This window comes from Cavia porcellus, unplaced genomic scaffold (genome assembly GCF_034190915.1).
Source record: "Cavia porcellus strain 051 isolate PalLab524CR breed Dunkin Hartley unplaced genomic scaffold, mCavPor4.1 scaffold_32, whole genome shotgun sequence".
NCBI lineage: Eukaryota > Metazoa > Chordata > Mammalia > Rodentia > Caviidae > Cavia > Cavia porcellus.
Genome location: NW_026947515.1, coordinates 29,813,362 through 29,841,316, shown reverse-complemented (window position 1 = coordinate 29,841,316; position 27,955 = coordinate 29,813,362). Strand labels below are relative to the sequence as shown.

Genomic DNA, 27,955 nt, shown 5'->3' with positions numbered 1-27,955 from the left:
GTGCTGCCCTAGCTTAGGCCGGCGGCCGGATGAGAAAGCGCAGATGAGTCTCCTCCCTGCACTGTAGTGGTCCCTTTCCTCACCCACTCCACTTACAAGGGAAGGGGCGTTCTGTATCTATGTCATGCTGGGTGAGCTTCTATACCTGCTTCCTCACAGGCCTTGGTCCTTCCATGCCTTGTTAGGCAGATAAGTATTAAGCATTTCCCCTGCCCCTACCTCGTGCTGTTTGTGCTCTTGGACTCTCTCAGTGGTCACAGAAGAGAGGGTGAGATGGCCCATAGCACTATGTGTTGTCTTAGTACCTGGCAGTTCTCCTTAGGGTCTGGCTCTGGAAGTGGTAACCCAGTATCCATGTGTCTTCTCTCCTGCCCCTTTGTTTCCAGGACTTTCACAGTTTGGCTACCTATTTGTCCCAGAATACCTCATCTGTGTTCTTGGATACCATCTCAGATTTCCACCTCTTGCTGTTTCTGGTCACCAACGAAGTTATGCCTCTACAGGTAGGATCCAGACTGGGAGAGATGCCCCCTGACTTACTTTGTTTTCTCAAACCAGAGTGCAGCGGGAGGCAGATGGAACCTTGTGTCAAGAGTCATCTTCCTTTGGCTATGTGGGTGTGTGTGGGCTGCTGTTTTTCAGAGGGGCCTGTGATAGAGAGATGATTGTTGTCAGCATGGCCTCCATGGCAAAGGACCATCTTGTTGGTTATAATCTCCTAGAAGATGAAGGAGTTGGGAGAATAGGGTTCCACAGTGTACACAGTCACTACCCTGACAGCTTCAAGCTCTGTACTGACACCTCTCCTCCTCCCAAATTAGTGCTGCTGATCGCCTCAGCCTAGAGGCCCAGCCAGCTTCCAGGCCCACATGTGCAGCTGCGCAGTTGGCATTCAAGAGACACCGTAGTGGCAGGAGAGGGCCAGTGCTTTGTGGACGGTGGGTACTGTTTGAGCTGGTCAGGGCACCAGGGCATCAGGCCCTTCCAGAAGGCTTCTGCACATGCCATGGCATGGACGTCCTCCTGTGGCCTGTTCTTCTCTGCCTGAGCCTCACAGAAGCACCAGAGACAGACGGAGGCCTCTTTCGGAACCTGATAGCACTGACTCATCACCTTGCCCAAAGAGGACAGAGTGGAGCCTTAGGGCTTTTTTGTGCTACAGTCTGTAGCTATTCTTCCATCACCTGGGTTTGCTTTATTTATTTATGAGGCAAGATCATGCTGTGTAGTCCAGGCTGACCTTGAACTCCCAGTGATCCTCCTGCCATGACCTCCCTAGGACTGGAATTACAGATGTGCACCACCATACACCCAGTTGCTGGATATATTTTGTCACCAAACCACTCACCCTGATACTGAACACAGTATTCTGTGGCTATTGCTGCCCTCTGTGCCTCCCTCATTTACCCCAGGAAACCTAGCGCATGTCAGCCCTGCCACCAGGGTTAGGAATGACATGTGAGGCTCCCTCTGGGTCAGAGCAAAAGCACTTGGTGGAGCCGGCTTGTAGTCCTAGTAGGCAGCAGGATCACAAATTCAGGCCAGTCTGGGCAGCTTAGCCATGTAGGAGACCCTGTCTCAAAATGGGAAATAGCTGAGCAAAGCACATGGGTTCAGTTCCCATTACTAAAACAGGAAAGAAGATATTTATCAGAGGACTGAGAGCTTCATCAGTCCCTCAAGGCCAAGGATGTGGAGTGTGGTTTCCAGTCACAATTGAGAAGAAAAAGAGGCAGAGGGCAAAGTGTGAGGGAGAGGACAGCTGTTACAGTCTGGCCTTCCATCTCTCTGTCCCTCTAGGACCAAGGATGTGACCTTTTGACCTCTAGGCTGTTGGGCCACTCTCAGCCCCAACAGAGAGTAGCAGATGGCCGCTTCTGGCACTTTGGGAAGGATTTAAATTTTAGCTCACTCTAATATATTTATTTATAGACCCAAATTGGACATTTTGTGTTAGACATGACAGCCTATTTGGGTGTTTTGTTTTATTTTAGAAGGGGTTTTGCTATGTAGTCCAGGCTGGCCTTAAACTCATTATATAGCCTAGGCTGGCCTCAAATTTGTGGCATTCCTCTTGCCTCAGCCTCTTTAAGTGCTGGGGTTACAAGTATACATAAGTATGCCCAGGAATCTGTTCAGTTTTTAAAATTTCCTCTGAAATATGCCTTGACATTGAAGAAGAGCTTGTTAAGAGCAGAGCAAGATGGAACATTTTTTGGCATTTTGCAGGACAGCATCAGCCTGCTTCTGGAGGCAGTGAGGACCAGAAATGAGGAGCTAGCACAGACATGGAAGAAGTCTGAGCAGTGGGCCACGATCGAGCAGCTCTGCAGTAAGTGTCCCCCACCAAGAGCTACCGCTGAAGCCCCTTATATCTGGAATTCTGGCCGTGTGCATACTGTGGAGCCAGGGATGAGGAGAAGACATACAATATCTCCCTGCAGGGCACATGCCCTGCTCACTGGCAGAGCATTCACGCTGTCCAGGCCACAGGGCATAGGCACGCTTGGCTCTGTGAGTTGAATGTAGATGATTGCGCCAGATTGCATCATCACTTCCCTGGGGGCCTCGTCTGAAGAGGGTCTATTTGCATTCACCATCCCTAGGGGTGAGACACTTGGCACTGGCCCCATACTTTAATGGTATAAAAACTCAATCCCATGGCCCCAGGTAATGGAATCTGGGCCCGTTACATGCAGCAGCTTGTGCCTGAGAGCTCCTTGTATTCATTGATGCACTCTGTGCTGAAGCATTAGCATGAGTCTAGATGAGTGCTGCCCACAGCAGTTCACAAGACCCTCAGCACCAGGAGCATTCGCAGCCCAGGTTGGAGCTCTGTTTGGTAAGCTAGTATGTTCCCGGAAGAGCAAGGGAATGGGCTGAAAGAGACAATGTATGTTGTTTTGTTTTGTTTTGTTCTGTTTGAGATCAAGTCTTACTGTGCAGTTCAAGCTGGCTTTGAGCTTACTTTGTAGTCCAGGCTGGTCTGAAACTTTCAACAATCCTCCTGCCTCAGTCTCCTGAGTGCTGGGATTGCCACCATGGCATGTGCCACCATGCCAGGCTTAGGCAGTCTATCTTCAAGGTGTCAGTTTCCCTGCTTTTAATGTTTTGAGACCAGGTCTCCCTTCCTCGGCTTCCCAGAGTGTTATAATTGGTGTGTACCACGATACCAAACCTTTTGTTTTCATTTCTGCTTTCAAAAAAATCACTTAAGTCCTAAGAATCATTTAGAGGCAGAGGACCTACAATAATGCGGACAATCTCTTTTAAAACTGGAAATTGGGGCTGGGGATTTAGCTCCGGCATAAGCGCCTGCCTTGCAAGTGTGTGATCGTGAGTTCGATCCCCAGTACCGATAAAAAAGAAAAAGACTAAATAAATAAATAAATAAAACCGGAAACTGAACTCAGGACCTCATGCTTGCAAGGCAGGTGCTGTGCCACTGAGCTATATCCTCAACCCAGTGAAGACAGGCATAAGAGATGACAGGAGCTAAAGACCTTGCCCTGCTGAACTCAGAGCCTATAGCGGAGCTGCCAGCTACCATAATTTCTTTTTTTTTTTTTTTTTTGTCTTTTTCATTTTTATCGGTACCGGGGATCGAACTCATGACCGCCTGCTTGCAAGGCAGGTGCTTATACCGCTGAGCTAAACCCCCAGCCCCCAGCTACCATAATTTCTTAAAGACCTTGGCGTGCTTTATCCTCTGATCCAGCAGTCCTGCCACTGGAGCTGGCTCTCACCTGGAGCTGTAAAGATGTGGCCCCACAAAAGGCTTACTAGACAGTGCTCCCGGCAGCTTTGTCCTAACAGCCTAAAGACCCCATCCAGAGCAGGGTTATGACTCAGCCAAAGGAGCAGTGCGGGCAGGGGTGGTGCACTGCTGGGGGCCATCATGGTCGATCCAGACAGCATATTTGGTGTGAGCATTGGGGACTCCTGTTCTGCCTCTGCCCATTCCACTGTGCTCTCAGGCAAGTGTCTTCTGCAGAAGTGATGAGAACTCGCTTCTCTTCCCCTCCTATAGGCACCGTTGGCGTGCAGCTTCCAGGCCTCCACGAATATGGCGCTGTCGGAGGCTCCACACATGCTGCTGCTGCCGCCATGTGGGCCTGCCAGCACTGCACCTTCATGAACCAGCCAGGCACAGGTCACTGCGAGATGTGCAGCCTTCCCAGGACCTAGGGCTCCAGCCCTCTGCTGGGTGGACTGGGCTAGCCCAGCCTTCTGAAGCCAGGAGTGCGATGTGTCCCCTGCACGGCCAAAGCCAGCAGACCTGCAGGGGCAGGACCAGCTGCCCTGGTGTTGGACCCACCAAAGTTTCTCAGCTCCGATCCTGGAGAGGTAGCTCTGGCAGGTGTACTGGGCCTGAATACAGTCAGCCTACCAACTGGAATCACCGAGCAGCGCTGCCCAGGAAAACCCCACACGCCTTGCACAGTGCACAACCCCACCACGGTGGAAGAACTGGCACCTCCACATTGTCACCTGGGGTGGGGGTGCAGGGAGGGGCGGCTGCTGCCACCAGCTTTCCTTTCCTCTCTTTTCAGTGCTTTTTGTTTTTCATCCCCACCCTGTATGTTTGGTTGGGAGCTCTTAGCTGCCTCTGTTCTGTTCCTCTGGGGTAGCAGCCCCTGTCCAACAGGGCCATGTCCTTCCCATGTGAGTGGCTGCCATCTGGTGGGAACACATGTGACCAGGCCATAGCCTTCTCATTTTGACCTGCAGGTTAGTGGGCTGCCTTCCCTTTTCTCATCTAGCAACCAGGTGGAATTTTAAAGTCTGCCTTGGTTGTGATAATAGTTACCAGTAATTCGTGCCCCACAAGACTTTTATTTATTGTTTTAAAATAAAACTACACAAAAGGCGAGAGACAGACACTAGGCTAGTGTTGTCTTCTCCCTTCTTTAGTACAGCCCTTCTGGGTGTTCAGGGTGGTGAGTAGACAGGGGCACTGTCAGTTCGCCTCACAAACCTCAGTGCCTGAGACTTTTCTACCAAGCCACACAGCTGTGGCAGCTGTGTGATGTGGGTGGCTGAGTAAGAGTAGAGTGGCAGCCCTCAACCGGCAGGCAACCCTTCCAGACAGCTGTGAAGGGTGGGCACTGGAGCCCTGGTCCTCTTCCCAACACTGCTCCTCTCCCCATGGCCGCTTTGCGCTGTGACCATTGAAATGGGCCTGAAGAGAGGGCCTTGTGAAGCCTCTGGGACTTTGGCGGTAGATACTGTGTGAGGTCCAGAAATCCAGAACAGGTCCCAGTGGTTATAAAAGTGCCATGTGACTGGTTTGGCCCTTTCCCAGGCGAGTTGTGAGCATTTTAATGCCTCTTTACCTTAATGAGAGCCAAATCAGCTATGCTGGCCCTGGAAAAGGCCAGCATAGTAGTAGACAGTTGGGAAACTGTCACCGTGGAGTAGCAAGCCCGTGAAGTACCCCCTAGTCCTTGGACCTGTGGACAGACAAACCTGGCCTCCTTGCCATGGGACCTTATGACGGCCAATATTTCATTTGCTCCTGGGGCTGTGGGCCTATTGTATTAGGTCAGGCCACGGCTGTTGGGGAGGTCAAAGGAGGAGGAAAGTAGTCAGGTGAGTAGTCTGTCTGCCAGCGTACTATGGAGCTCATGCCGAAGCAGGTTGGCCGGCCTGCCTCCTGGCAGCTGCCTTGACTGGGGGACTTTGTCCTGTCTCACCTGAGCCCTAAGGGCAGCTGTGAGACGATGCTGTGCTGATTCTCACCTGTTTCCAAGGCCATTTATGCCAGCACTGCTGCCCATCCTGGGCAGGCAATGGACAGTACAGACTTCTAGAGACCTTGCTGCCACCGCTGCCATTATCTCCTGTCCCACTCACTCTTGTTTTTATCCACCAAGCTCATTTCTTTTCCTCCTCAACCAATATTTTTCTTGCTCTGAAGTTCTGGCATTCACATAGTTGTTTTCCTTTGTCTTTTAGCTAAAGAAAAAAATGTTGTGATTTCTCTGCTTACGGTTTTTTTGAGTTACTCTTTGTTCAGTAATGCACTTTATTTTGTTGTCCAAAGAGAGTCAATCTAATGCTACCAGCTGGGCCGAGCCCTGCCTAGGGTTAGGCCTGGCTGGTCACACCTTACATGGGAGTGACTCCAGCCCCACCTCACATCCCCTGTGGATACCCCACTCATGTCAGCAGGTACCATAGCCCAGAGAGGAGTGCCAGGGTGCATGTCTGTCTAGGTAAACACAGCAGCTGCTGAGGTCTCATCCTGGCCCAAAGGTGCAGTCTGGCCCCGCTCACCCAGCCCACCTCCAACAGTCTGCTCCCGGGACATAGGTGCTCTGCTTCAGCTTGCTTTGGGCTCACAGGTGTGTGTTGGCTGGATTTGGACTAGCATTACCTTGACCCCAGCCTTGCAGTGGAACCTAATAAAAAGCGCCTGAAGCGACTGCCCCCCGCCCAGCGTGTCATTCCTGTTCACTGAACCGATCTCCACAGGCCATGTCTGGCATCTGCTCTCTGGGGCAGTTTGGGTAACTTCATGCCCCAAGATGTCCTTGTGTTCTGGTAATGTGCTTCAGCCATGACAGGGTGCTCCCCACTTCAGTCTGCAGGGTCCTGGGTACTGTACTGCCAGAGTCACACCTGAGTCAGAGGGACAGCGATCTGGTCTCTGTTGCCTCTGCTCAGTCTGATAGCCATGTAGCCCCTGTCCTGGGAATGCATGTCTGACCCACAGCCAGGCAGCAGGTGAAAGAGTTCAGGAAGATGGCACAGAGCTGACTGCCTTCCCTGTAGACAGCTAGGGGTTTCTCTAGGGCCCTCCCGCTGGCGTTGGTGTCAGCCTTTTACTCTGGCCAGCTTGGGTCTGAAAGAGCGCCCATAGGGAGGCAAGGGCAGTGGCCAGCAACAAAATGAGCCTGGGCTTTGGGGCAGTAGGCTCTTGAGGGTCTCAGTTTGTATGTGCAGCAGGGCTCTGGCCTGCCAGCCAGCCCCATCACTCAGGGCCTGTGAAGAAAGCAGAGGAGCTGGAAGTCCATGGCATTTTCCTTGTCCTGGCTGCTGTGGGTGATGCAGTTCTGGGACCTGTTCTTTCAAGAAATCATTCAAATCATGATTGGAAGTAGAAATGTGGTCCACTGTGCCCCAGGTCCCCACCTCTGCCCTACATGCTTCTCTGCTGGGCTTTTAATATCCCTGGTGTAACCTGTGGCTTCCAGTACACTCCATGGTTTCCCTCCAGCCTGACCTATAGTTGTTCGGCTCCTTCCGAGATGGTAGTGCATCAAGACTTGCATAAAGATCACTGACGGGCACACTGCAGGCCCACTGCCTTCCCTGCTAATGATGTATGCAACTTTCACTCCTCTGACAGGTTACCTCCTCATAGTAAGGGTCTAGGTGGGGACCAGAGCTGAGGCAGGGCAATGGACAGCGAGATCTGCCCTTATCTCTATTTCCCCACCTGGGTACTTTGTGGGATAGCCTTAGTGTGTTGGTAAATGTCCTCGGTAATTGTGTGCAAAGGTGAATCAAGGCTGGGAAAATCTAGTTAAAATTGGCACTCAACAACTGAAGATGCATGGGGTGGGGGGAAATACGGAGTAACCTGCTGAGGAAGTGGTGGCTTCATTCCCCCCTACCCCTGCTCCACCTTGAAAGCAGCCCAGCAGGGCAGCGAGCCAAAGGCCCATACTGGCATTGCCTGGTCAACACCAGGGTCAGCACAGTAGTGGTTGGCTCACCCAAGCCTCAGCATGGGGATAGGGCCCTGCAGTTAGTTTTGGTATGTACGCAAAGATGGCTCTGTCCAAACCCAGGAAATTCTAGAGTTGATCCCTCACCTGGTCATGCCTCAGACGCCTCCTGAGCTTTTCAGATAACATGTTTTTCCCCTTTTAAGAGAGGGGAGTTTGGAAGGATATGGTGGTATACACCTGTAAGGTGTACTACAGGAGAGGCTGAGACAGGAAGATTGCAAATTTGAGGCTAGTTTGGACAATTTAAAAGTAGCTCAGTGGTAGAGTGTGTGCCCACTATGTACGAAGCTCTGGGTTTGACCCCAGACCACCACCAAAAATAATAGGTGCTGGATCTTGCTTTGATGGTCCAGCTGTTGCTGAAAGTGGGTTCAAGTGTTCATCCTGCTTCAGGGGCACTGGCCCTTGGCTTCCGATGGAGTTTACAAAAACGTGGAACGTCCTTGTCTTTCACTTACGACGCTTCAGGACCCCTGACTGTGGCCTCCTGAAGCAACTGGAGAGTCCCCAGGAGGTGTCGCCGTGTCCATTGGTTTGTCACATAGTTGTGGCCTTTACGCTGAACACCGGCTTCTGCGGGATGATCACACAGGAGAAAACACCAGACTCGGCCCCGGCTCCACCCCTAGGCTCTGGCAAGCCCAGCCTCTGTCCGAGCCGGCCGGGCACGCCTGCGCTTCAGCCCCGCACCAGACCTGCCTCTGGGCAGGCCCGGTCTCCGCCCAGGCCCCACCCCTAAGGCCAGCAGGCCCCGCCCAGCCTGAGCCGGCCCCGCCCCCGCCCGGGCCCGCCTACACTACAGCCCCCGCACCAGGCCAGCCAACGGAGTGGCCCCGCCCCCGCAGTGCCGCTTTACGGCGGAGGCCGCGCCTTGCCGTGGGCAGCCGTAAAGTGTCAGAGGCGGTGCCACCCCCGCCGGGTTCTCCTACGCGATGGCGGGCAGCGAGCCGCGCGTCCACTATCTGGCGGGCTTCTCCTGTCCGCTCGGAGGCCTGACGTCGGGCAAGCCCCGCGTGCTGTGCCACGAGGAGGAGGTTTTCCTGTCCACAGGGAGCGAATTTGTCTACGTATATGACCAAGAGGGCGGGCTGCTGACCGTAAGCCGCGGGCGGCGGGCGGGGGGCGGCGGGCGGCGCTTTCCATAGTGAGACCCTGGATCTTGCAAGCGACTGGCCTGACCCCACTTTCCTGGCGTCTAGGCGGTGTACCAGTTCCCCGACCAGGTGTGGCACCTGCAGCTCCTGGCCCTTCGCAGGGCACTCTACGTTCTGTGCGCCCGGAGGGGCATCTACTGCTTGTCATTGGAGCCCCGGAGACGGTGAGGGATGAGCGTGACTCGCGTGTTCCCAGCCCGATTGGGATGCCTTGTCCTCCGTGAGGCCAGTGTGTCCTGCACGGCGTCGACTTCCTCACATAATTCCTAAGATACGCATGTAGTTTGCCCCGGACGGACTGGTTTGGAGCTATTGCCCTGCATCACAGCACTAGGAATGGAGAGCTTCACTCCATGGCACGATGTACCAGATGTTTTTAAGAGTCTCCACCTGGCAGGAGATTTTCTCAAGTGGGATTCAGATGGTGAAGTCTGAACCAGGAAAGCAGACCTGCACCTGGCCTGCTGGTCAGGTTCTCTCTGGCAAGCCCCTGGGAGGTGCATCTGATGGAGGTGGTTGCATTTGGTAGTGTGAGCTGTGACTGGTGCCACTGGTGTGTGATGTGGAAAGGCTGTGTGTGCACCTTGAAAACAAAGCCTGCAATCCAGTCCAGGCCCGTAGTACTGCTTTGAGAAGAATCGTGTGTTTGAGCCCCTCTATTGGGCTCAAACTGCCCTGTTGTATCCTGGGCAGTCCATGATGTCGGTGGGAATCTGTGACACATGGTCTGTCTAGAGACTGACAGTCTTTTAGGGGACTCCCAGTGGTGACCCATTCACAGCTTTCTGTGAGATAGGTTTTTGTGAGCAGATGTGCAGTCCTGACTTTGATTCCATTGTTCCAGATGGTCTTCGAGCCAGACAAGTGAGGACAACAAGGACAGTGAAGCCTCTTCCCCAGTGATCACTGTGGACCCCGAGGCCTGCGTCCTCCCAGATACCACACTCTGTGCATTTACTGTGCATGATGATGTTCTTGTGGCCCTGGTGCAGGGCCCTGCCCAGTGGAAAATGCAGCTGTTTGAACGTCCTCGTCCAGGGGAGGACTGCCAGCCAGGAGGCCTGGTTGGTGAAGTGGAGTTATCCACCTCTACCCCACCAGCTGGGCCTCCAGGGAAAGCGACAGTCCCCTGCTTCCTCCCCGTGCTGTGCTGTGTGTCACCACCAGGCTCCAAGGTGCCACTCGGCCATCCCCAAGGCTGCGGGGGCTTCATGTTGGAAAAGGCTCTCTTTGGGCTACTCTTTGGAGCAGATGCCACTCTGTTGGAGTCACCTGTGATCCTCTGTGGTCTCCCTGATGGGCAACTCTGCTGTGTGGTCTTAAAGGCTCTGGTCACTTCTCAGTCAGCCCCTGGTGACCCAAAGGCCCTTGTCAAGATCCTCCATCACCTGGAGGAGCCCGTTGTCTTCATGGGAGCCTTGAAGACAGAGCCTCAGGCTGAGGCAGCTGTGGAGAGTGTGCTGTCCTGTGAAGACGTATACTCAGACTGTTTGGTGGCCCTTGGTCACCATGGCCGGACATTGGCCATCAAGGCCAGCTGGGACAAGTCAGGGAATCTGGTACCAGAGCTTCGAGAGTACTGCCTCCCAGGACCTGTGCTTTGTGCTGCCTGCAGTGGGGGCAGCCGCATGTACCACAGCACCCCTTCAGATCTGTGCGTCGTAGACCTGGCTCTGGGAGGTATCCCCTTGAACTCTGAGCAGCCACAACCTGATGGAGTCCCTGGAGGCCTGCCTCCCTTGCTCTGCCCAGCCAGCTTGAGCATCTGTAGTGTCCTTACCCTCTCTGTGTTACCTAATACACCTGCAGGTATGTCTGCTGGTTTCTTCTGACTTCTAAACTAAAACGTGTAGGCTTGTCCTCATTGGGTACAGCCTAGTTTTCATTCACTCTTGTCTCAGGGCCAGGGAACAGCAGTGTGCATACCTGCCCCGGGATCAGTGTAAGGGTGGCACTCTGCCTCGGTGGACTCTGCCCCTTGCTTGAGTGGCAGCTCAGCATGTTTCCCCTGGTGACCACCAGTGTATCTACCTCAACCAGTCTCAAATCAGTTCTGGTGAAACCTTTACATGTCTCCTATTGAGACATGACACTGTATGGCTGCTTATGAGTCACTCTGGACCAAAGGAAGGTGGTATCGTGGCTCTCAAACTAGAGAGCGTGTGTCTACCTATGTTGGGATGTGAGCAAGACCACCACTGTCCTCCAGGACCTTCTGCCATTAGGAAGGTTTGTGAGTGCACCGGTAAATCTTGCCGTGGAAGATGTTCACTGTGAAAGAAGTGGTTTGGTAGACCCTCACGGAGATGGGAGTGGGATGTGGTTGATATGACCAGAGATGGAGGCCCCTGTGAGGCGATTGGCCTCAGCTGCTTGGCCACCCGTCTTGGCAGGGTTCACAACCAAGGGGCTGCAGTGGTGGCTGGGGACAGGCAGAGCCACAGCAGAAATAGCCTTTGTCTGCAGTGCTCCCTGGAAGTCTAGTGGCATGGAAGAGAGCAGACAGATGCTATAGATACAGCTAGGCTTCAAGAGGCTCTCCAGTGAGGGGTGGGAGAGTAGGCGGGGACCCAGAACAAGGGGCACTTCTTTTTGGAAGAGCTCAGATCGTCTTGTTCTGTGGGCCTTGTATAGGTCAGGCCATACCTAACAAATGTGGCACACAGTGTCATCATTTGGCCTCCTTTCAACCTGTTCATGTCCATGGGGACTGAATGCCACCATGGGGCCACTGCTGCTGTACCAAAGTCCCATCTCAGAAAGGCCCTTCAGAGTGTGAGACACTAATAGGGAGCATCTGTCCTGTCCCCAGCGGGTGTCTTGGGTCTTTTGCGGACCTTTTCTCCCTTAAATGTTGCCATGGGCCTGTTAGTGATAGAGCCTTGGGGAAATGGTGCTGAGTGTCACAGCAGCTGCTCCTTTGCTTGCTGACCTTGATGTCCTTCAGGTGACACTGAGCTGCTGGCCCTGTCTACCAAAGGCTGCCTGATGACCTGCCGGCTAGAGCTGAGCTCTGAGATGCCTGGTCCCACCAGAATGACTACAGAAAACACAGGCCAGAAAATCAAGGAGCTGCTGTCTGGGATTGGCGACGTCTCTGAGAGGTGAGTCATGGGCCCCAGCTCTGTGCTATGTGTTGGGTGATAGTGTCCTTGGTGACTGCAGCCCATGTGGCCATTACCACCCTGGCCCCATCCCACCCTTTTTCCATGGCCAGGGCACAGGAGATGCTCCATGCCAGTTCCGCCCCCAGGCTCTCTCCTCAGAGGTCTCTGACCCCTCCACTCAGGCCTCCTCCCTTCCCTGGGTGCCACATCTGCTCTTTGCAGAGTGTCCTTTTTGAAGAAAGCTGTTGACCAGCGGAACAAGGCCCTGACAAGCCTCAACGAGGCCATGAACGTAAGCTGTGCCCTACTGTCTAGCCGGGAGGGCCCCCCACCCATCTCGTGCACCACCACCACTGCCTGGAGCCGCCTGCAGCTGCAGGACGTGCTGATGGCCACCTGTCTGCTGGAGAACCACAGTGACTTCAGCCTGGACCAGGGCTGGACCTTGTGCATCCAGGTGCTCACCAGCTCTTCTGCCTTGGACCTGGATTCTGCCGGTTCAGCTGTCACTTACACCATCCCTGTGGACAGGCTTGGCCCCGGCAGTCAGCGTGAAGTCACGCTGCCCCTGGGCCCCAGTGAAAGCGGTGTGCTTGACTTGCCCGTGACTGTGTCGTGCACACTATTCTACAGCCTCAAGGAGGTAGTAGGTGGGGCCCTCACCCCCTCGGATCCTCTGGAAGACCCCTTTCTGGAGGAACAGCCCCTCGATCTCCTTCCAGAGCAGGAGGGCATCTGCCTGCCCCTAAGCAGGCAGACAGTGGACATGCTGCAGTGTCTACGTTTCCCCAGCCTGGCCCCACTCTGTGCACGCACACCCTGCCCACTCGGCCCTGCTGCTGACCTAGTGGACACGTTCCTGGAGACGTGCCGAGCTCCAAGCAGTGAGGTGGCAGGCCCTGCAGCTCTGCGGGCTAAGTACCTCCCCCCGTCCACAGCCTCCATCAGAGTGTCGACAGAGCTCCTCAGGGCTGCCCTGGAGGACACTCACTCAGGTTGGTGGCACCAAGTAGCTTCACTCTAGCTTCAGCCATGAGGGCTGTGGACACAGGTCATTTCTCCCTCTCCCAGTGGTTCCTGGGGCAGCTGTGGGCCTGCAGCCCTCCAAACTCTGCTGTGTCCTGGTTGCCGTTGGAGTCATGTCTTGCATTGTCCTGCCACCATGTTTTTCTTTTAAGTTGTGTTTCTTAAAAATCGTGGAAGCATGACCTAAATACAGAAGCAGACGTGCCACCAGGGAACAGCCTGGTGAGTTTTACAGGGCCAGCACCTGAGGAGCCACCCTCAAGGGCCGCAGCGCCATCGGGATCATCTCTGAGCTCCATACCTGCTGTGTCTGGTTCCTGCTACCGCTGTGTTTGTGAGGCCCTTTGTGTTGGGTGACGTGGGGGTCTTGTGCCAGGAAGGTGTTCTTCTGTCGGATGTCATTGTTTATTGTCAGTGGATGTTGGTCAGTTTTTAGGTTTATGTCCAGGGCAGTGGCCACAGTCACCCCCATAGAGCGCCCATGTGTGTTCCTATCAAGTGGAACTGCCTCTCGTGACCCGCCACCTGCATGCTGGCAGGGCCTCCGGAGAGTGAACTGGTGCAGTTCTTCCCTGCGTCATGTTTGGAGCACCTTCCTCCCTTCCTCTTGGCTAGCCCGCCCAGTTCCGTTTGGGGTGAGGCGGAGGGCAGCTGGGGCTCTAGGGTAAAACTAGAAGAGGACACATCAGGGTGGCAACACTGTTTTTTAGTAGGATCAGCCTAACCTCCTATCCCTCTCTCCCTGCAGGTGTTCCCCTGTGCAGTGCCACCCTGCAGTGGCTCCTCGCAGAGAATGCTGCTGTGGATATTGTGAGAGCCCAAGCGCTGTCTTCTGTTCAGGGCGTGGCCCCTGATGGCACTGATGTCCATCTCATCGTCCGTGAGGCAAGCAGGGGCACAGCTCACCTACCTGTAGGGAAGCTGGCCTCCCCACCAGCTGTTCTGAGTCGATCCCTGGATCAGTGGTACTGGGCAGCTTTGGAGGAATCTGACCAGGGCTAACCCCATAGCTCAAGCCCCTGTGAGGTTGGGCTCTGCTCCTTCCCACTCACAAGTACCCTTCCCTTGTGTGCCGCTACCTGCTGCTGGGCAGCTGCCCATGCCCTAGGAGCAGCTCACAACCTTGGCCCTCTGGGGAGGTAAAGTGGGTCTGCCAGTGCCCAGCATGTCCCTCTCACATACCCTTCTGGGACTGACTCTCATGTTCCATTGTCAGAGACTTGCACAGTAGTGTAGGCTTCCAGGACACCGCTGTCCCCCAGGATAGTAGACACAGGGTCCACTTGGAATTGAGCCACAGCACTCATTCACCTTGACCCTGCTGCCCATTGCCCACTTGTCCAGCCAGACAGGCTGGGCCACCCTCTGGTGAGAGACATCCCTGGATCCTGAGGCTGGGTCTGGCAGTGGCTCTGGGTTGGCAGAGGCCATGCTTGCCAGCCTGCTGGGTAGCCGTGTGTGGAGAGCAGGCCAAGGCTTCATGTGACCTGTCAGCGGCACAGTCCAGAGTTCCCAGAGGTCGCCCCTCTTGACGGGTCCACAGCTGAGTTCACACAACAGCCTGACCCTGCTGTCCGATGGGCTGTGGCATGCATCGTGGGGTGGGGCAGCCTTCGATAAGGTTTCCTGGCCCTGTGTCCTGAGGGTTTCCCTTTGTGTCTGTCCAGACAGCAGGTTTCTTGTCTTGGGTTCTTGGTTGGTTGTCTGGGTCAGTGCTCTTTGCCCCAAACTGCTTGCCTGCAAGATACTGAGGGGCATCCCAGGCCAGGAGTTGGGGCTCCCCTGAGGGGTGCCACAGGGGCTGCCAGCAAGGACTTGTGTGTGTTGCAGGTGGCTGTGACTGACCTGTGCCTGGCAGGACCCATTCAGGCTGTAGAGATCCAAGTGGAGAGCTCTTCTCTGGCGGACATGTGCAGGGCACACCATGCGATTGTCAGGCGCATGCAGGTACAGCAGCTGTGGGGCCCAGGTGGGAAACAGGCTGTGGGGCTTGTGAGCTGCTTGTAGGACTGTATAGCCGCAGGCCGAAGGGCTGGCAGGAGGCAGCACATGTGGACAGCTGAGGGGTGTTGGAGAGCTCTCTCCGACAGGCAGATGCTGCCTTCCAGATGTGCCCCGTTCCCCCAGTCTCCCCTGTCCAAGGCCTGCTTGCGCCCTTGGGCTGATGGATTTCCACTTCTTATGCCAAGTCAGCCTGAGGTCCCATGGCCCCTGGCTGAGGAGAGGCCAGAGAGAGATGCCACACCTGGGTCTGGATCATGGCGAGCGGCCTGCCCCTGCCTGTTCTGAGCACAGTGAATGGCTCTCCAGGTTTCCTGGGGCAGGACCAAGTCGCTGTGCTGCTGCACCTAGGTCCTGTGGGAACCAGTGCTTTTCAGTCTGGGAAGTTCCTGCTTTTGAGTCAGTCTAACTGGTGCCTACAGCAGGGCAGCCTCCCTCCATAGCCATGGTCTTAGCACAGTCTCCACCTCTGTGAGGAGGTCTCAAGGTTCATCCTAGCCAGCCTCAGCTCCAGCCTCCCTCGGCCTTATCTGGAGCTTGTCAGCTACTCTGACCTGGTGGGTGCTGCGTCCCAAGACGTGTCACAGAGATCCTGCCTAGACCAGGCAAGTGCCATCAGCTCCATCAGAACACAGATTAGCCGAGACCCCAGCTGACACCATGCCACAACCCTCCCGTGACCCAAACTTCATCCTACGAAGTGCTCGTGGTACAGCATTGATCTCATCCCTGGACACAGGAGCCCAGTCCTGGCATTGTGAGCTGGAAGTGTCCAGGGCAGTGGGCCACATGGCAAAGGTTCCATCCACAGGGCCAGCCAGTCCCCAGGAAACTTCTTTCAACTGTACCAGATCGTTCTTCCTTACAGAGACAGCTTTATTAGGATAGTACCACCCTAATGACCATCTTGGCCACCTACAAAGCCCTCCCTTTCCAAATACAGTTCAATTTGGGGTACTAAGGTTAGGACTCCCATGTGTGAATTGGTCTGACAGATACACACTGCAGCCACTCTGGTTGGGAAGCAGCACAGCTGTGGTGACACTGGCATGTACTGTGTGTCAGCACGGTCCAGACCTGAGCCAGCGCTTCCTGGGATGGTCCTTGGGTGGCACCTTTACTCCAGGGGACCTCATCATCCCAGCTAAACTGGCAGGGACCTTTGGTATTAGGCAAGCTGGGCTGCCTCAGGAAGAGGGTGCAGGCCTGCTGTGTGGACAAGCAGGCAAGCGGGTGGGCTCTGTAGCTTGTCTGCGCTGACAGACAAGGACAGTAGGTAGCAGGGAGGTTCTGTTGTGAGTGGGGAAAGGGCCGGAATTAGTAGAAATGTTAGTTATAAGTAACTGTCAGAGAGGCCACTGGGCAGGACACAGTGATGGGAGTCAGGGCTGTGTGATGCAGTCACCTATTGGGGAGACAGATGGAGGAGGGGTCACCTGCACACAGGAGGACAGGGCCTCCAGACACAGGCTTACACCTCAGGGTGCTGTGGGAAGTGCCCTCTCTAGCACCCCTGCAAACCCCTGTGTCCCCCAGACAATGGTCATGGAGCAGGCTGCCCGGGGCTCCAGCCCACCTGACCTCCGTGTGCAGTATCTCCGTCAGATCCATGCCAACCATGAGGTGAGTGTCCCGCTCTGGGCGCCCAGTCAGCCAGGGCTGGCCTGGCCCTCAGGAGAGTGGCTTGGCTCTGGGCAGGGGCACAGTGGGTGAGGTCACAGCTCTTTCCTGTCTCTTGCACCATCTGTTCCCCCAGTCAGACCCACCTGGCTGCACATCCCATGTTTAAGGTCACAGCCCAGTGTTTTTCCTTGGACCTCCCAAGAATAGGGACACCCTCAGAGAGGGGCAGAGTCTGAGTGGTGTTGCTTGCAGGCGCTGCTGCGTGAGGTACAGACCCTGCGTGACCGGCTCTGCACCGAGGATGAGGCTGGCTCCTGTGCCACAGCCCAGCGGCTCCTCCAGGTGTACAAGCAGCTGCGCAGCCCCAGCCTAGTCCTGCTGTGAGCAGGTGGGTCTGGTCTCCCTTCCTCAGTCCACACTGATAACCCAGGTCTTGGTGGTTTTACAGAGAAAACCCAGAAACTCGGCCCCTTACTCAGGAGGCGCAATGGCTGGGCCAGAGCCCCATGGGGCCCCAGAAAGCACAGGAGGGGCAGAAGAGGGGCCTAAGTGTGTCTAGGCAACATCTGGCCCTGGGGACTCGGCACCTGTCACTCGTCCCTTCCTCCCCACAGCTGCTGGACCACTGCTCATCACAGCGGGGTGCTGCGCCCCTGGTGTCCCAGGGCTGCTGCACAGCACCCCCTCCGACTGGACATTACGGACCTCAGCTGGAACCACTGCTGGCCCAGTGGGCAGGCCATGGAGACACAGGGTTTCTGGGGTCAGGACTGGGGGTTTGTAACTGTTGTCCTTGCTACTTCCGCCACACCCCAGCAGTACCAGTGGCCCCTCTGGGGGAAGGGTGCTCCCTGCAACCAAAGCACAAATCCCTGTAAACCAGTGTTTCTTGCTGTGCTGAGAAAGGACCCTCATGGCCAGAACCTCAGCAGGAAGGTGCCTGCCACCACTGCTGTGCCCAGCACTGTGCTCTTTCCAGGGTCACCTGGGGCAGGGCCTGTGGCCGCAGCCTGCCCCTTAGCCTGGTGCTGTTTTTACTACTGAGGGTGACCACATCTGGACCCTGCCATGCTCCGTGCCACTCCTGCTGTGAGCTGTCTGTGATGAGCCTGTGCAGGTGCTGTGAGGTGCTTTAATGACAAGCGACCCTTTCTGTTGAGCTCTGGATCTTGGCTCGTTTTTACCCCCTTCCTGCTCTCAGGCAGGTGGCACCCCCCCCTATCCCCAGGTTCCACAGGGCCCCTAGCAGCGTTGCGGTACGCTAAGAGATGGAGCCCTGCTGGCTTCTTCATGGCCAGGGAAAAAGGAGGCCTTGCAAAAGACTGAACCAGGGGTCACTCTTGCAGCATCAAGCTACACTGGGCTGCTCACCATCCAGGGCCAAGAGTCTAGGAGAACAATCCCACCTGCTCTGCCTAGGGGCCCTGTCCATAACTGTGTGAGCGCCACTTGCCTGTCACCTCCCAAGTGCATGGGAGCCAAAGTAGTGCTTATGCCCACATCTTGCTCTAAGCACCACCAAGCAGGATACGGGCACTAGGACAGCCCTCGGGGCAGGCAGAGTTCACCCACCTTGGAGAACTCCCTGTCCTAGACTGCTGGCCATTGTACCTTGCTGTGCCCCACTGGCCGTGGCAGACCACAAGGATCCCAGAGCTAACAGGTCCAGGCTGCCTACATGGCTCAATTCCCACACCCCAGCAGGTTCTAGGCGTCAGAGTAGATGTCCCAGGAGTCCACGATGCCCACCAGCTTCTCCAGGAGCAAAACCCTGGCACCACCACCCTGGCAGTGATGACACTGGAGTGGAGCTGAGCACCCGTCTGTGCAGCTTTGGTGGGTGTCCTCACCAGCAGGGTGGAGGCCCTTTAGTGAGAAGCCCTGTGGCAGGACAGTCACATGGTTCCAGCCTGGTGCTCCACTCTTGCCACGCCCCTCCAGCGCTTTTTTGCGCCAGTCTTAGCTGACACTAGGGGGCACTGAGGGCCATGCGGCAACCTGAGTTCTGTGCCTCCAAGGTTAACTGTGCCCTGCTGGACACCTGTCCCTTGGGGTCACCCTGGCTTCTCTGGGAAAGCCAAGGCCCTGTCTTCCCTCATCCCTAAGTGAGAGGAAGGGGTGGAGTCCATCCCAACCTGGGTTCTGTGGTCCTGCTTACTTGGCTACATGCTATTGCCAGGTGTCTGTCCTCACAAGAGAGGACTTCTGTGCCCAGGCTTTCGAGGGGCAGGGCAGGGAGCTCCTATTTCAGCGAGGAGCTGTAGGCCTAAGCCAGCAGCCTCTGGAGCAGTATGGGGAGAGGGCTTTTTCCTCGGGGTCTCTAGGCCAAAGGCCCCAGACTGAACCTGCAGGCTTCCCTCACTCCCCAGTAGTAGCCTTCTGGTATCCTGTGCTGATAGACAATTTAATGGGGGCTGGTGGGCCCTGTACCCGCAGCTGTCCTCGGTGCTGTCCTCAGTACTCCCAGAGTGCCACCCCGGTAGGCACATCAGCGTCGGCGCGCAGCATCCCTGAAGCCCCGCCACGCAGGTACTTGCCACTTCGGGCTCTGATGGCCAGGCGGCTGCGCTCACGGAACTCGAAGAGGAAGTCCTCTGCGCGCTCGCCGTCACTGCACACAGCTCCGTGACTGCCTGTGTACCAGAACCCGCCGCCGCGGCCTGGTGAGGGAGCTAGGGGTCAGCAGGGCCACCACATGCACCTGCACTCCCACTGCTTTATGTGTGGCTCTCACCCCTGCACACCTCGGATCTGATAGGCACCGTCGCTGAAGCTCAGGTGGAAGACATCGTACACCGAGCGGTTGGTGTCCAGCTGGTTGGAGCCACGCCGGTGGCAGACAAAGCCATCCAGGCCTCGAAGCACCAGGATGGGCCGGTTAATGAGCTTGAGGACAAACTCCTCATCCTCACCTGCAGGAGAGGGCACTGTGGGGACCTTGCTGCGACCTTTCCTGTCCAGGCGGCCCAGTGGGGCCTCTGGGATGAACCCAGTCTTGGACTCAAAGGCCCAGTTCTACCATTATCCAGTGTATGATCTTGGTGAGGGACCTCACACCATGAACCTTGGGATCCCCAAGCATGCAAGGAATTAAAGAGGCCCCATAATGCCCAGAGATGCAGTGGAGGGAAGGACAGATGCCCTGGGACCCATGTGTACACCCAACAACCATCTAGCTGGCGAGAGGGACTTGTCACAGTGCCTGCATTCTGAGGGCGGAAGGAAAGGGGGACTCTGCATAGGCATTTTGCAGGGGGAGTGTGCACCCCACCTCTGGGTGCCAGAAGCTCACCCACAAAGTCACTGATGGCTGCCAGTTGCCCGTTCTTCTTCATGCACACGTAGCGCCCATTGCTGGCTTTGAGTGCCACCCGCCGACCACGCCATTCCACCTCAAACATGGTGCTGGCAGATCTGAAGAGAGAAGGGCATGGGTGCAGGGTCTGACCACCCTGTCTCCCTCAGGTTCCAGTGGCTGGGCTGGAAGCCTGCCCTCCACCAACACCCAGACAATTAAGAACTGCACCCGCCCCAGGGCGCATTCTTCCCTTCCCGGCTGAGCTGCCACAGCAGCAGCATCCTCACAGTTGAGGTGGTGAGGATGGAGGAGGCAGTGGTAGAGGTAATAGTGACAGTGGCGGCGGGTTGAGGTGGTAGTGCTAGGGCATAGAGGCAGGGCAGGCACACTCACACTTGTGTGGCTGTGGCCTGAATGCCACCGTGGGTGACCAGGGTCCAGTAGCCCCCCGTGCTGGAGTAGAAGGTACACTTCTTTGTCTCCTGGTCAATTTGCATCAGGAAGGTCTCGTGGTCCTGCTCCTCATCCTGATTGGCTGAGACATTGATGCCTGGAGGGAAGATATGGGGAAGGCCCTCAGGCCTCTTCTGGGAGGGGAAGCCTACTTTGGGGAGATCCTGAGTCCAGAGGGAGTCTTACCCAGAATCATCTGGGTTTGATTGGAAGGCACTTCCCAAAGTGTCTGGCAGCTGCGTCAGCATCATGGGGTAGTGGCAGACCCCACACAAAGCTGCTAAGGGACCCTTGACCTAGCTCTCCCACACCTGGAGCCAGACCCTTCCGTGCCAGCAAATCCCCCACTGCTAATCAGCAGGTAATCTGCTTGCTTCTACTGACCCAGGATTACCCCAGCCTCTATTTATAACTCCCACCTAAGCTGCTGGTGGGCACAGTGGGTCTCCATCCTTTGCACAAATAGCGCAGGGACCAGGCACCCACACCCACACCCACACCCACACCCACACCCACACATGCGCTTTGTCTCTAGAGAAACCAAGGGGAGGACCAGGCCCCTCAGGCTCTGCTATGGGTTCCCAGGACAGGAGAGGGCGTCCATCTGCAAGACTGAAGGCAGGAGCCAAGCACTGGCCTCCACAGGGTCTTCTCCAGCAGACACCCCTGTCTCCCTGGCAACTGGCCATTCTATTGCTGTGACAGGTTTCAGCACCCCCTGGGGTCCAGGGTAGAGGGGTATCTGGTTGAGGGAAAGAAGTGTGGGAAGTAGTGCCTCTTAACAGTCTAAGAATGCTGCCCCTAAAGGAGAACATAGGCCTAGAGAGGAGGCTATGGGCCCCCAAAGGCCTAGCCTGCACCCCCGACTCAAGCTGCAGCTAGCTCCTGCTGTGGAAGGAGTCCAGGTCTTCACTGCCATCCCCATCCCCATCATCTCTGCGGCAACTTCAGTCCAGTCTGAGCCAACAGACCCCAGACTGCACCTTCACACATGCAGTAGTAGTGAGTGGAGGCCGTAGAAAGTGCCTGTGGTCCAGCTGATGAGAGCCGTGCACCAACTGAAGCCATGGCTTGAAGAACAGGACTTTCTAGAAAAGAGCCTCCTTGCAGGGGCTGAGCCAGGCGCTGGTCCAAGAAGCTTGGCTGGATGTGCCCAGTGTCACCATGTGGCAGCACAGCCACCGCCACATCTCCCAGGTCATGAGTGCTGTGTCTTCCCGTCACCCACACACCTCCAACAGAATGCTGTGTGGTGTCTCCCTCCTCACAGGCCACCTGCCCCAGCAACTGGCCTCATGGTAGAGACAGGCAGCCCAGACTGCCTTGGATAGTGCTGACTCCCCACCCTGGAGTGATTATCAACCAGGGAGAAAGGGTGCTCATTTCAGGCCAAAGCAAGTGAAGGTGTCTGCCAGGGTTCAGGGGAGATACTTCCCTATTTGTAAGAAGTAACCCTTCTTTCTCTGGAGTTTGTCCTATCTGGGCATGAAGCCCCGAAATATAGCAGCCATTCTAGGACCACAAGAATGTCAGCCTTGAGGCTGGGGATTTAGCTCAGCAGCACAAGTGCCTGCCTGGCAAGTGTGAGGTCATAAGTTCGATCCCCAGTACCGAAAAAGAAAAAATGTCAGCCTGAGGTCAGAGCTGGCCTAGGACAACGGCTTAGCAAGGAGCTAAGAACAGAGGCCCCTGATTACACAGCTGGCAATGGTGCTGGCCAGGTATTCACAAGGCTTCTGAATTTCCCATTTATATGAAATACTGAGTATCCTTTTTGTTTTGTTTTGCTTCCTCCTTTAGACAAGGTCTTGCTATGTTAGTTCAGACTGACCTTAAGCTCTCTAGGCAGGCTTCAAACTTGAGGTGATCCTCATGCCTCAGCTTCCCTGGTACTGGAATTACAAGCCTGCACCACCATGGCTGATTCTTCAGTCTCCTTATTGTTTGAATCAGTTTGTGGCCAGTCTTCTATTCCTGACTGCTGCACCCATCCGTCAGCAGAGGTAGGAATAGGTAGACCGTGGATGACAGAGCCCATAAAAGCAAGTTAACAGCCGGGAGTGGTGGCATGCCTGTGATCCCAGGATTTGGGTGGCTGAGGCAGGAGGGTCCCTGCAGATTTGAGGTCAGCTTGAGTTCAATCCAGCCCAGCCTGAACTACATAGTAAGGCCCTGCCTTAAAAAGCCCAAAAAGTAAACAAAGGGAAATGTAACCACTAACCTGAGTTGGGACAGAGACTCCCACGAGGCAAAGGGTCAGGGTCAGGGCTGCCTGGCCAGGGCTGCCACCAAGGCACGCAGTACTGCCGCTCTAGGCACGGCTTGGGAGCAGATGCGGCAGAGCTCAGTTCCACTCCTCAAGCCAGGCCGGCAGCTCCCCGCTCCTCTTCTGCTTCCCCAGGACAGAGGCACCACAGCCAGCTTCACACTGCTGTCAGCTGGCGGGGCAGCGCATACCTGTAACCTCCGCCCTTGGGCTGAGGCAGGAGGATTGCTGGGGACTCGAAACCAGCCTGGACTCGGGGTGAGTTCAAGGACACGCTCAACTCCAAAAAAAAAAAAAAAAAACCCAGCAACAAAAACAAAACACTGCTGTCAAAGTCTGAAACCTCTGAAGGGCAGGGCCAGGCTCCCACAGCCTTAGTGCAAGGGAGGTGAATCCCTGGCCCTCTGGATCTCAGTAGGGCACTTCCCCACAAAGGGCTACGTCAGCTAGGGGGGGTCAGGAGGGAGTAAGGCCATTGTCCCTACACTGCCACTTCTTCCACCCCTCCACATCACCATCACCACCACAGCTGTCACCTCCATCATCCCGCTGTGAACTTTCCACCTCTGTTCCCGCCACCAACATGCATATCCCTCCGCTGACACCCTCACTATGACCATAGCCACCACTGCCTTTACTGCCCCCAGGAATCTCACAGACTGTCATTCACAAACACTCTGGTGCCCGCCAGGCTCTTTGACCCCACAGGAAGATTCCCTGCCACCACTGCACTACGTAACTGAGGAGCACGCAGGCCTTGGCCTTGGCTTTCCAGGCCTCCTCCCCAGGCCGGAAAGTGGTGATGGAAAGGAGGAACTGAACCCGTTCTCCATCAACCCTACCACCTGGCCGTGTGCTGGGATGAGTGCTCAGGAGTGACCAAGCCCTGTTGCTGAGCTGCACTGGCTAAGCACACCCCACTTGCAGGTGCAGGGTGCAGGGTGTGACTGCGCTCCCATCAGGGCACTCCTCCCTGACTTCTACCATCTGGGCCAAGAAGTGAGTGTCCAGATCCTAAAATGGGACAGTGCCCAGAGAGATGACATCCCACAGGTCAGGGCAGGCCTTGGTGAGCACATGGGAGCCGCCCTCTGCCTGATGGCTGCTAGCCGAAATCGGGTGCTCCGCCATTTGGGGGCATTCTGGGAGCCAAGTGGGCAAATGACCATGACAGCTAGCCTGGTCCCCGGCAGCACAAGGCCCCTTGAGACCCTCACTGTCTGATTAGGAAATAAAAACTGCTGTGTTTGTCCTGGAGGTAATCAGAACTGGGCAATGGAAAGACCCAGGCTGCACCACAGGGACAGAGATGACACTTTCCCACAAGAAGCCCAGGACCTGGACAGGACTGCCTGCTTTGTCCACCATTCCTGGGGCCACAGGTGGCTCCCACAGTCAGACACGTGGAGGCGCTTCTTCCTTGCCTTCCTCTGGCCTCCCCACTCCCTAGTGTCTGTCAACCTCCAGAAAGCCTAGAGATGAAAGAGAAGGACTGGAGCTACCTTGGACTCCTGCCCATCCTGGCCAGATACGAGTCACATGCCCTTTTGTCCTACCTCCCAGGACCAGGGCTCAGCAGAGTTATTCCCCGCTGTCCTGAGAGGCCAGGAGCCCTGCTCTGAGCCCACGCCCTGGCCCTGCCTGGCTTTGTAGACACACACGTCCCATGTGGACAGGCGCTCACACAGAGCCCAGGACCTCCTACCTTGCCTCACAGAAACGTAGCGCCGGTTGGCAGCCACCAGGACCACCTGGGGGTGACTCTCCTCCAGATCAAAGAGCTCGTCCTTGCCAGGCCGTGTGTTGCGGCCAGCCTTGATTGTGCCTGCAGGCCCCGTTGGTGCCAGGTATCGACCGTCACAGTCCTTGAAAGCTAGCTTGCCCGCCTTGAACTCCAGCGTGTAGCACGCGCGGGCCTCGGGTTCCCGGACCAAGCGGCCGTCGCTACGCAGGTAGCGGCTGTCACAGGCCCTGAGGCAGTACCGCCGGCTTTGGAAGATGAGCGTGAGCAGCGCGTCCACACCCCATGGCATGTCCCCATCTGCTGCCATCTCGTCCTCCTGTGGGCACAGGTGCACATAGCGCCGCCGGCTGATGCTCAACAGGTGGGCCTGCGGGTGGATGGCCAGATGCACAGTCCACAGCTCTGCTGGGGAGATGGCCGTGGCAAAGCAGGATAACTGGTCCTCGGTGCCACCGAAGAAGCGGCCATGTGGCTCCGACTGCAGCACCCAGCGCCCATCAGGCTGTGGCAGGACCAAGAAGCGGCAGTCACGGCCTGGCTGCTCTGCCTCGCAGGCCACACGCCCATCCTCCTCTGCAGACAGGTAGCGGCCCAGGTGGCTGCTGCGAAACAGCACCGCCGTGCCCTGCTCAGGGTCGGGCTCCAGCACCCATGTCTGCTTCCTCTTGAGACTGGGAGCTGAGGCATTGACCTTGAAGCCAAAGCTCTCGGCTGTCAGGTAGCGGTCGGTGTCATTGACAAGACCAAACTGGATCTTCAGCACCTGGTGCAGGCCATTGGTCGGCATCTTCAGAGCTGGCCAGGACCCTCAGGAGCCTGGGAAGCTCACTTGATGCTCACGGTCCCCAAGGCTCCCGGGCTCAGGCAGCGTCATGGACCCACCGCCTTCTCTACCACCTCTGACCAGCAGCTTCGGCCACCCAGGTGGCTCTTACATGGCCAGTGGGCAGCAGAGGGCGGGCGGGAGGGTGGATCAGAGATGTGCGGCTTAGGAGCCGCGGCTGCCTTTCATTACCCCCAGCTTGGATTTCAGCCGCTCCTGGAATGCATTGGCCGTGCCTGATGCCCTGCAAGACCGCAGAGCAGCACTGATCACTGCCCCAGCGTGGCTGTTCGGGGCCCAGGGCTTGGTCCTGGCTCCCCACTGCAGCCGCCACAGTTTTAGCCTCTCTTTCCTGCCCTCACCTTGGGCACCCCCAGCCCCAGAGTTCAGACTCCCAGCCCAGCCCCACTCTTTCCCAAGGTAGAAAAAGCCACCCAGTGGAAAACTCACAGCAGGGCTGCAACCCGATCATAGCCCTCCACCCTCAGCACTGCCAGATCCTCCGGAGGATCCTGTTACTGCTTCTCTGATTCCCGCTGCCAGCAGAGTGCAAGGCCCCCACCTGGCAGCCTGCAGTCACCCCTCCAGTCACATTGCCCCTGCAGCCCTGAGGCTGGCCCTGCTCTAGGTGTGGCCCTGAGCCATGGGCTGAGAAGGAGGAAGGATGGGAGTTGGTGCAGTAACAAAGCCAGGACTTGGGACCTCAGACCCTTGATTGAGGCAGGGTATGGCAGGGTGGACACTCGTGCACTGGCTACGCTGGTCTTCTTATGAATCGCCCAGTTTGGGAAAAGTGACTTGTGTGCAAGGGAGACTGTAATGACCACCTTGAAGGCTGTCATGCAGAAGTCTGCCCCGTCAGGTCAGCGGACCAGGGCCTGGCTAACTCCTGCACGCTGCATGTAGGTCCCTGCCAGGAGACTGTTCCCCCACAGTGAGCTCAGAGTGATACCAGACTTCAGCAGACTTGCGCGATGGCCTTGGGGACCTTGTGACTGCCAGTGAGATCCACAGGGGAAGCCAGGCACAGGGGTGCATTCCCATGACCCCAGCCATTCAGGAGACTGAGGTGGGGGATTGCAAGCTCAGGCCAGTTCAGGCAGTTTAGCAAGACCATGCCTTTTATTTTTATTTTTTAAGACCATGCCTTTTAGGGGCTGAGGATTTAGCTCAGTGGCATAAGCACCTGCCTTGCAAGCAGGCAGTTGTGAGTTCGATCCCTGGTACCGATAAAAATGAAAAAGACAAAATGAATAAATAAAATAAAATAAAAAATAAAAAAGACCATGCCTTTTTAAAAAGGTCTGAGGGTTTAGCTCAGTGGTGTGAGTGTCCCCAGTACCAAAAAAAATAATAAAATTATTTTTTAAAAGGGGAGAGGCTAGGGGCTGGGGATTTAGCTCAGCGGCATAAGCACCTGCCTTGCAAGCAGGCAGTCGTGAGTTCGATCCCCAGTACCGATTAAAAAAAAAAAAAAACGGGGAGAGACTGAGGTTGTAGTTCAGTGGCAGAGCACTTACCTAGCATGCATGAGGCCCTGAGTTCAATTCCCAGTACTGTTACTAAAAACAAACAAAAAAATGGCTTGGGCAGCTGGCCTGACGTTAGAGTCTTTATAACTCAGGTCCAGGAGCTCATGTGAGGCCAAATCTGACCCACACTGCTGGAAGTGCCTTTCAGGATCTGACGAGGATGAGACTGGAAGCTTTCCATACCTGGCCCTGTCACTTTCAGCCCAGCAGTCCCCCTGCGCCCATTGCCTGAGGGTCATCCTAGAAGGGGAAGCAAGGTCTGCTCAAGCACACAAGACCTGCCTGCCTGCCTGTCATCAGCACCTGCCTCAGGGCCTGGGAGCCAAGTGAGGAAACTCGAGCTGCCCATCCTGGGCCAGGGCCAGACTCGGTGTCCTTTTCCTCATAACAGCGTGTGACCCTCAGGCTTTTCTCAGGACCAAGACCGGGGCCACAGGGCACTTCCTACTGCAACCTCCTGTTGCTCTTCTGTCCTGGGTGCTTCTTCTCTTGAGTGGCTGAGGAGAGAACAGCCTTGCCCCGGGCACTGTTGAGGAATGTGTATGTATAGGACCCGGAGTCCATGTCTAGCCAGGTTCCTGATGACGCCGAGGAACAGAGGGGCCCTGGGTCTCAGGGAGATACCTGCCCATGAGTCTCTACTGATCTCGGCCCACCCTGTGGAACACATGCATCGGTCTACAGCCAGGCCAGAGCTGTCCTGTGGTGATGCTGTCAGGGTAGCACTTCCTTCCCAGAGACAGCACCCAAGTACCCCGCACAGTGCCCCTGTGATGCTCATACCTAATTTCCAGGCTGGAAGTGTTGCTGATTTGAGGCACAAGCCAATGATTCTGCCTATACACAGGTCCCCCTATCTGGTCCCGTGGGCACATTTGTGCATACTGTGGACACAGGAATGTCCACCCAGGTGTGGATACTGGTAGTCTCCTTCAGTCTAAACTCCCAGGCAGGCTGAAAATGAACCCAGGATGTCCTGTCCTTTGATTGGCATGTAGGCCTCATTAGTCTGATGGTGCTGGCAGGATATCCACGGGCATCAGGTGCCAGCAGGAGAAAGCCTGGCTACCAGTCACTAAGCGCCCTGGCTCTAGGCAGCCTCTTGGTGAGAGAGCCAGGAGTGGCTGTGGTCCCTCCGCTCTGAGCCCTGAAACAGTCAGAGTGCATGAGCCAAGGAGGGCTGTCGGGC

The 27,955-nt window shown here is 56.0% G+C and overlaps 3 protein-coding genes across 6 annotated transcripts in view; 2 read left to right on the top strand and 1 right to left on the bottom strand.

The window, feature by feature from the left end:
• The window catches only part of Nploc4 (NPL4 homolog, ubiquitin recognition factor), a 59,576-nt gene extending 53,148 nt beyond the window's left edge, over window positions 1–6,428 (top strand). For both annotated transcript variants that reach the window (XM_005001441.3, XM_003464895.4), the window contains 3 exons: window positions 387–503; window positions 2,230–2,332; window positions 4,031–6,428. In XM_005001441.3, the coding sequence (XP_005001498.1) occupies window positions 387–503; window positions 2,230–2,332; window positions 4,031–4,188 (378 nt within the window). In that variant the 3' untranslated portion in view covers window positions 4,189–6,428. The remainder of the gene's footprint in view (window positions 1–386; window positions 504–2,229; window positions 2,333–4,030) is intronic.
• A 2,189-nt stretch (window positions 6,429–8,617) lies between these two features.
• On the top strand, window positions 8,618–17,809 carry Faap100 (FA core complex associated protein 100). 2 transcript variants are annotated; one of them, XM_013147163.3, is made up of 10 exons: window positions 8,618–8,836; window positions 8,939–9,057; window positions 9,738–10,702; window positions 11,874–11,997; window positions 12,223–12,995; window positions 13,775–13,911; window positions 14,857–14,973; window positions 16,564–16,650; window positions 16,903–17,038; window positions 17,265–17,809. In XM_013147163.3, the coding sequence occupies exons 1-9, from the start codon at window positions 8,672–8,674 to the stop codon at window positions 17,032–17,034; spliced, it is 2,619 nt and encodes an 872-aa protein (XP_013002617.1). In that variant the 5' UTR covers window positions 8,618–8,671; the 3' UTR covers window positions 17,035–17,038; window positions 17,265–17,809. The 2 variants fall into 2 exon arrangements, with proteins under 2 accessions (XP_013002617.1, XP_003464853.1); XM_003464805.5 differs by having other exon boundaries at window positions 8,619–8,836; window positions 11,841–11,997.
• A 1,226-nt stretch (window positions 17,810–19,035) lies between these two features.
• Window positions 19,036–25,953, bottom strand: Fscn2 (fascin actin-bundling protein 2, retinal). Of its 2 annotated transcripts, none has more exons than XM_063242094.1 (5): window positions 24,373–25,953; window positions 20,342–20,498; window positions 19,943–20,064; window positions 19,395–19,562; window positions 19,036–19,283 (listed from the first exon to the last, which is right to left on the bottom strand). In XM_063242094.1, the coding sequence occupies exons 1-5, from the start codon at window positions 25,196–25,198 to the stop codon at window positions 19,105–19,107; spliced, it is 1,452 nt and encodes a 483-aa protein (XP_063098164.1). In that variant the 5' UTR covers window positions 25,199–25,953; the 3' UTR covers window positions 19,036–19,104. The 2 variants fall into 2 exon arrangements, with proteins under 2 accessions (XP_063098164.1, XP_003464852.1); XM_003464804.4 differs by having other exon boundaries at window positions 19,036–19,310; window positions 24,373–25,948.
• Between the last annotated feature and the right edge of the window lie 2,002 nt (window positions 25,954–27,955).

Bases quoted from the DNA above. Each gene is read 5' to 3' on its own strand.
- Faap100 (XM_003464805.5), top strand. From the start codon at position 8,672: ATGGCGGGCAGCGAGCCGCGCGTCCACTATCTGGCGGGCTTCTCCTGT. The intron at 10,703-11,840 runs GTATGTCTGCTG...GATGTCCTTCAG, and splicing joins GTTACCTAATACACCTGCAG to GTGACACTGAGCTGCTGGCC. The intron at 14,974-16,563 runs GTACAGCAGCTG...TGTGTCCCCCAG, and splicing joins CGATTGTCAGGCGCATGCAG to ACAATGGTCATGGAGCAGGC.
- Fscn2 (XM_003464804.4), bottom strand. From the start codon at position 25,198: ATGCCGACCAATGGCCTGCACCAGGTGCTGAAGATCCAGTTTGGTCTT. The intron at 20,499-24,372 runs GTAGGAGGTCCT...TCTTCCCTCCAG, and splicing joins CTACGTTTCTGTGAGGCAAG to GCATCAATGTCTCAGCCAAT. The intron at 19,563-19,942 runs GTGAGCTTCTGG...CCTCTCCTGCAG, and splicing joins AGCCATCAGTGACTTTGTGG to GTGAGGATGAGGAGTTTGTC.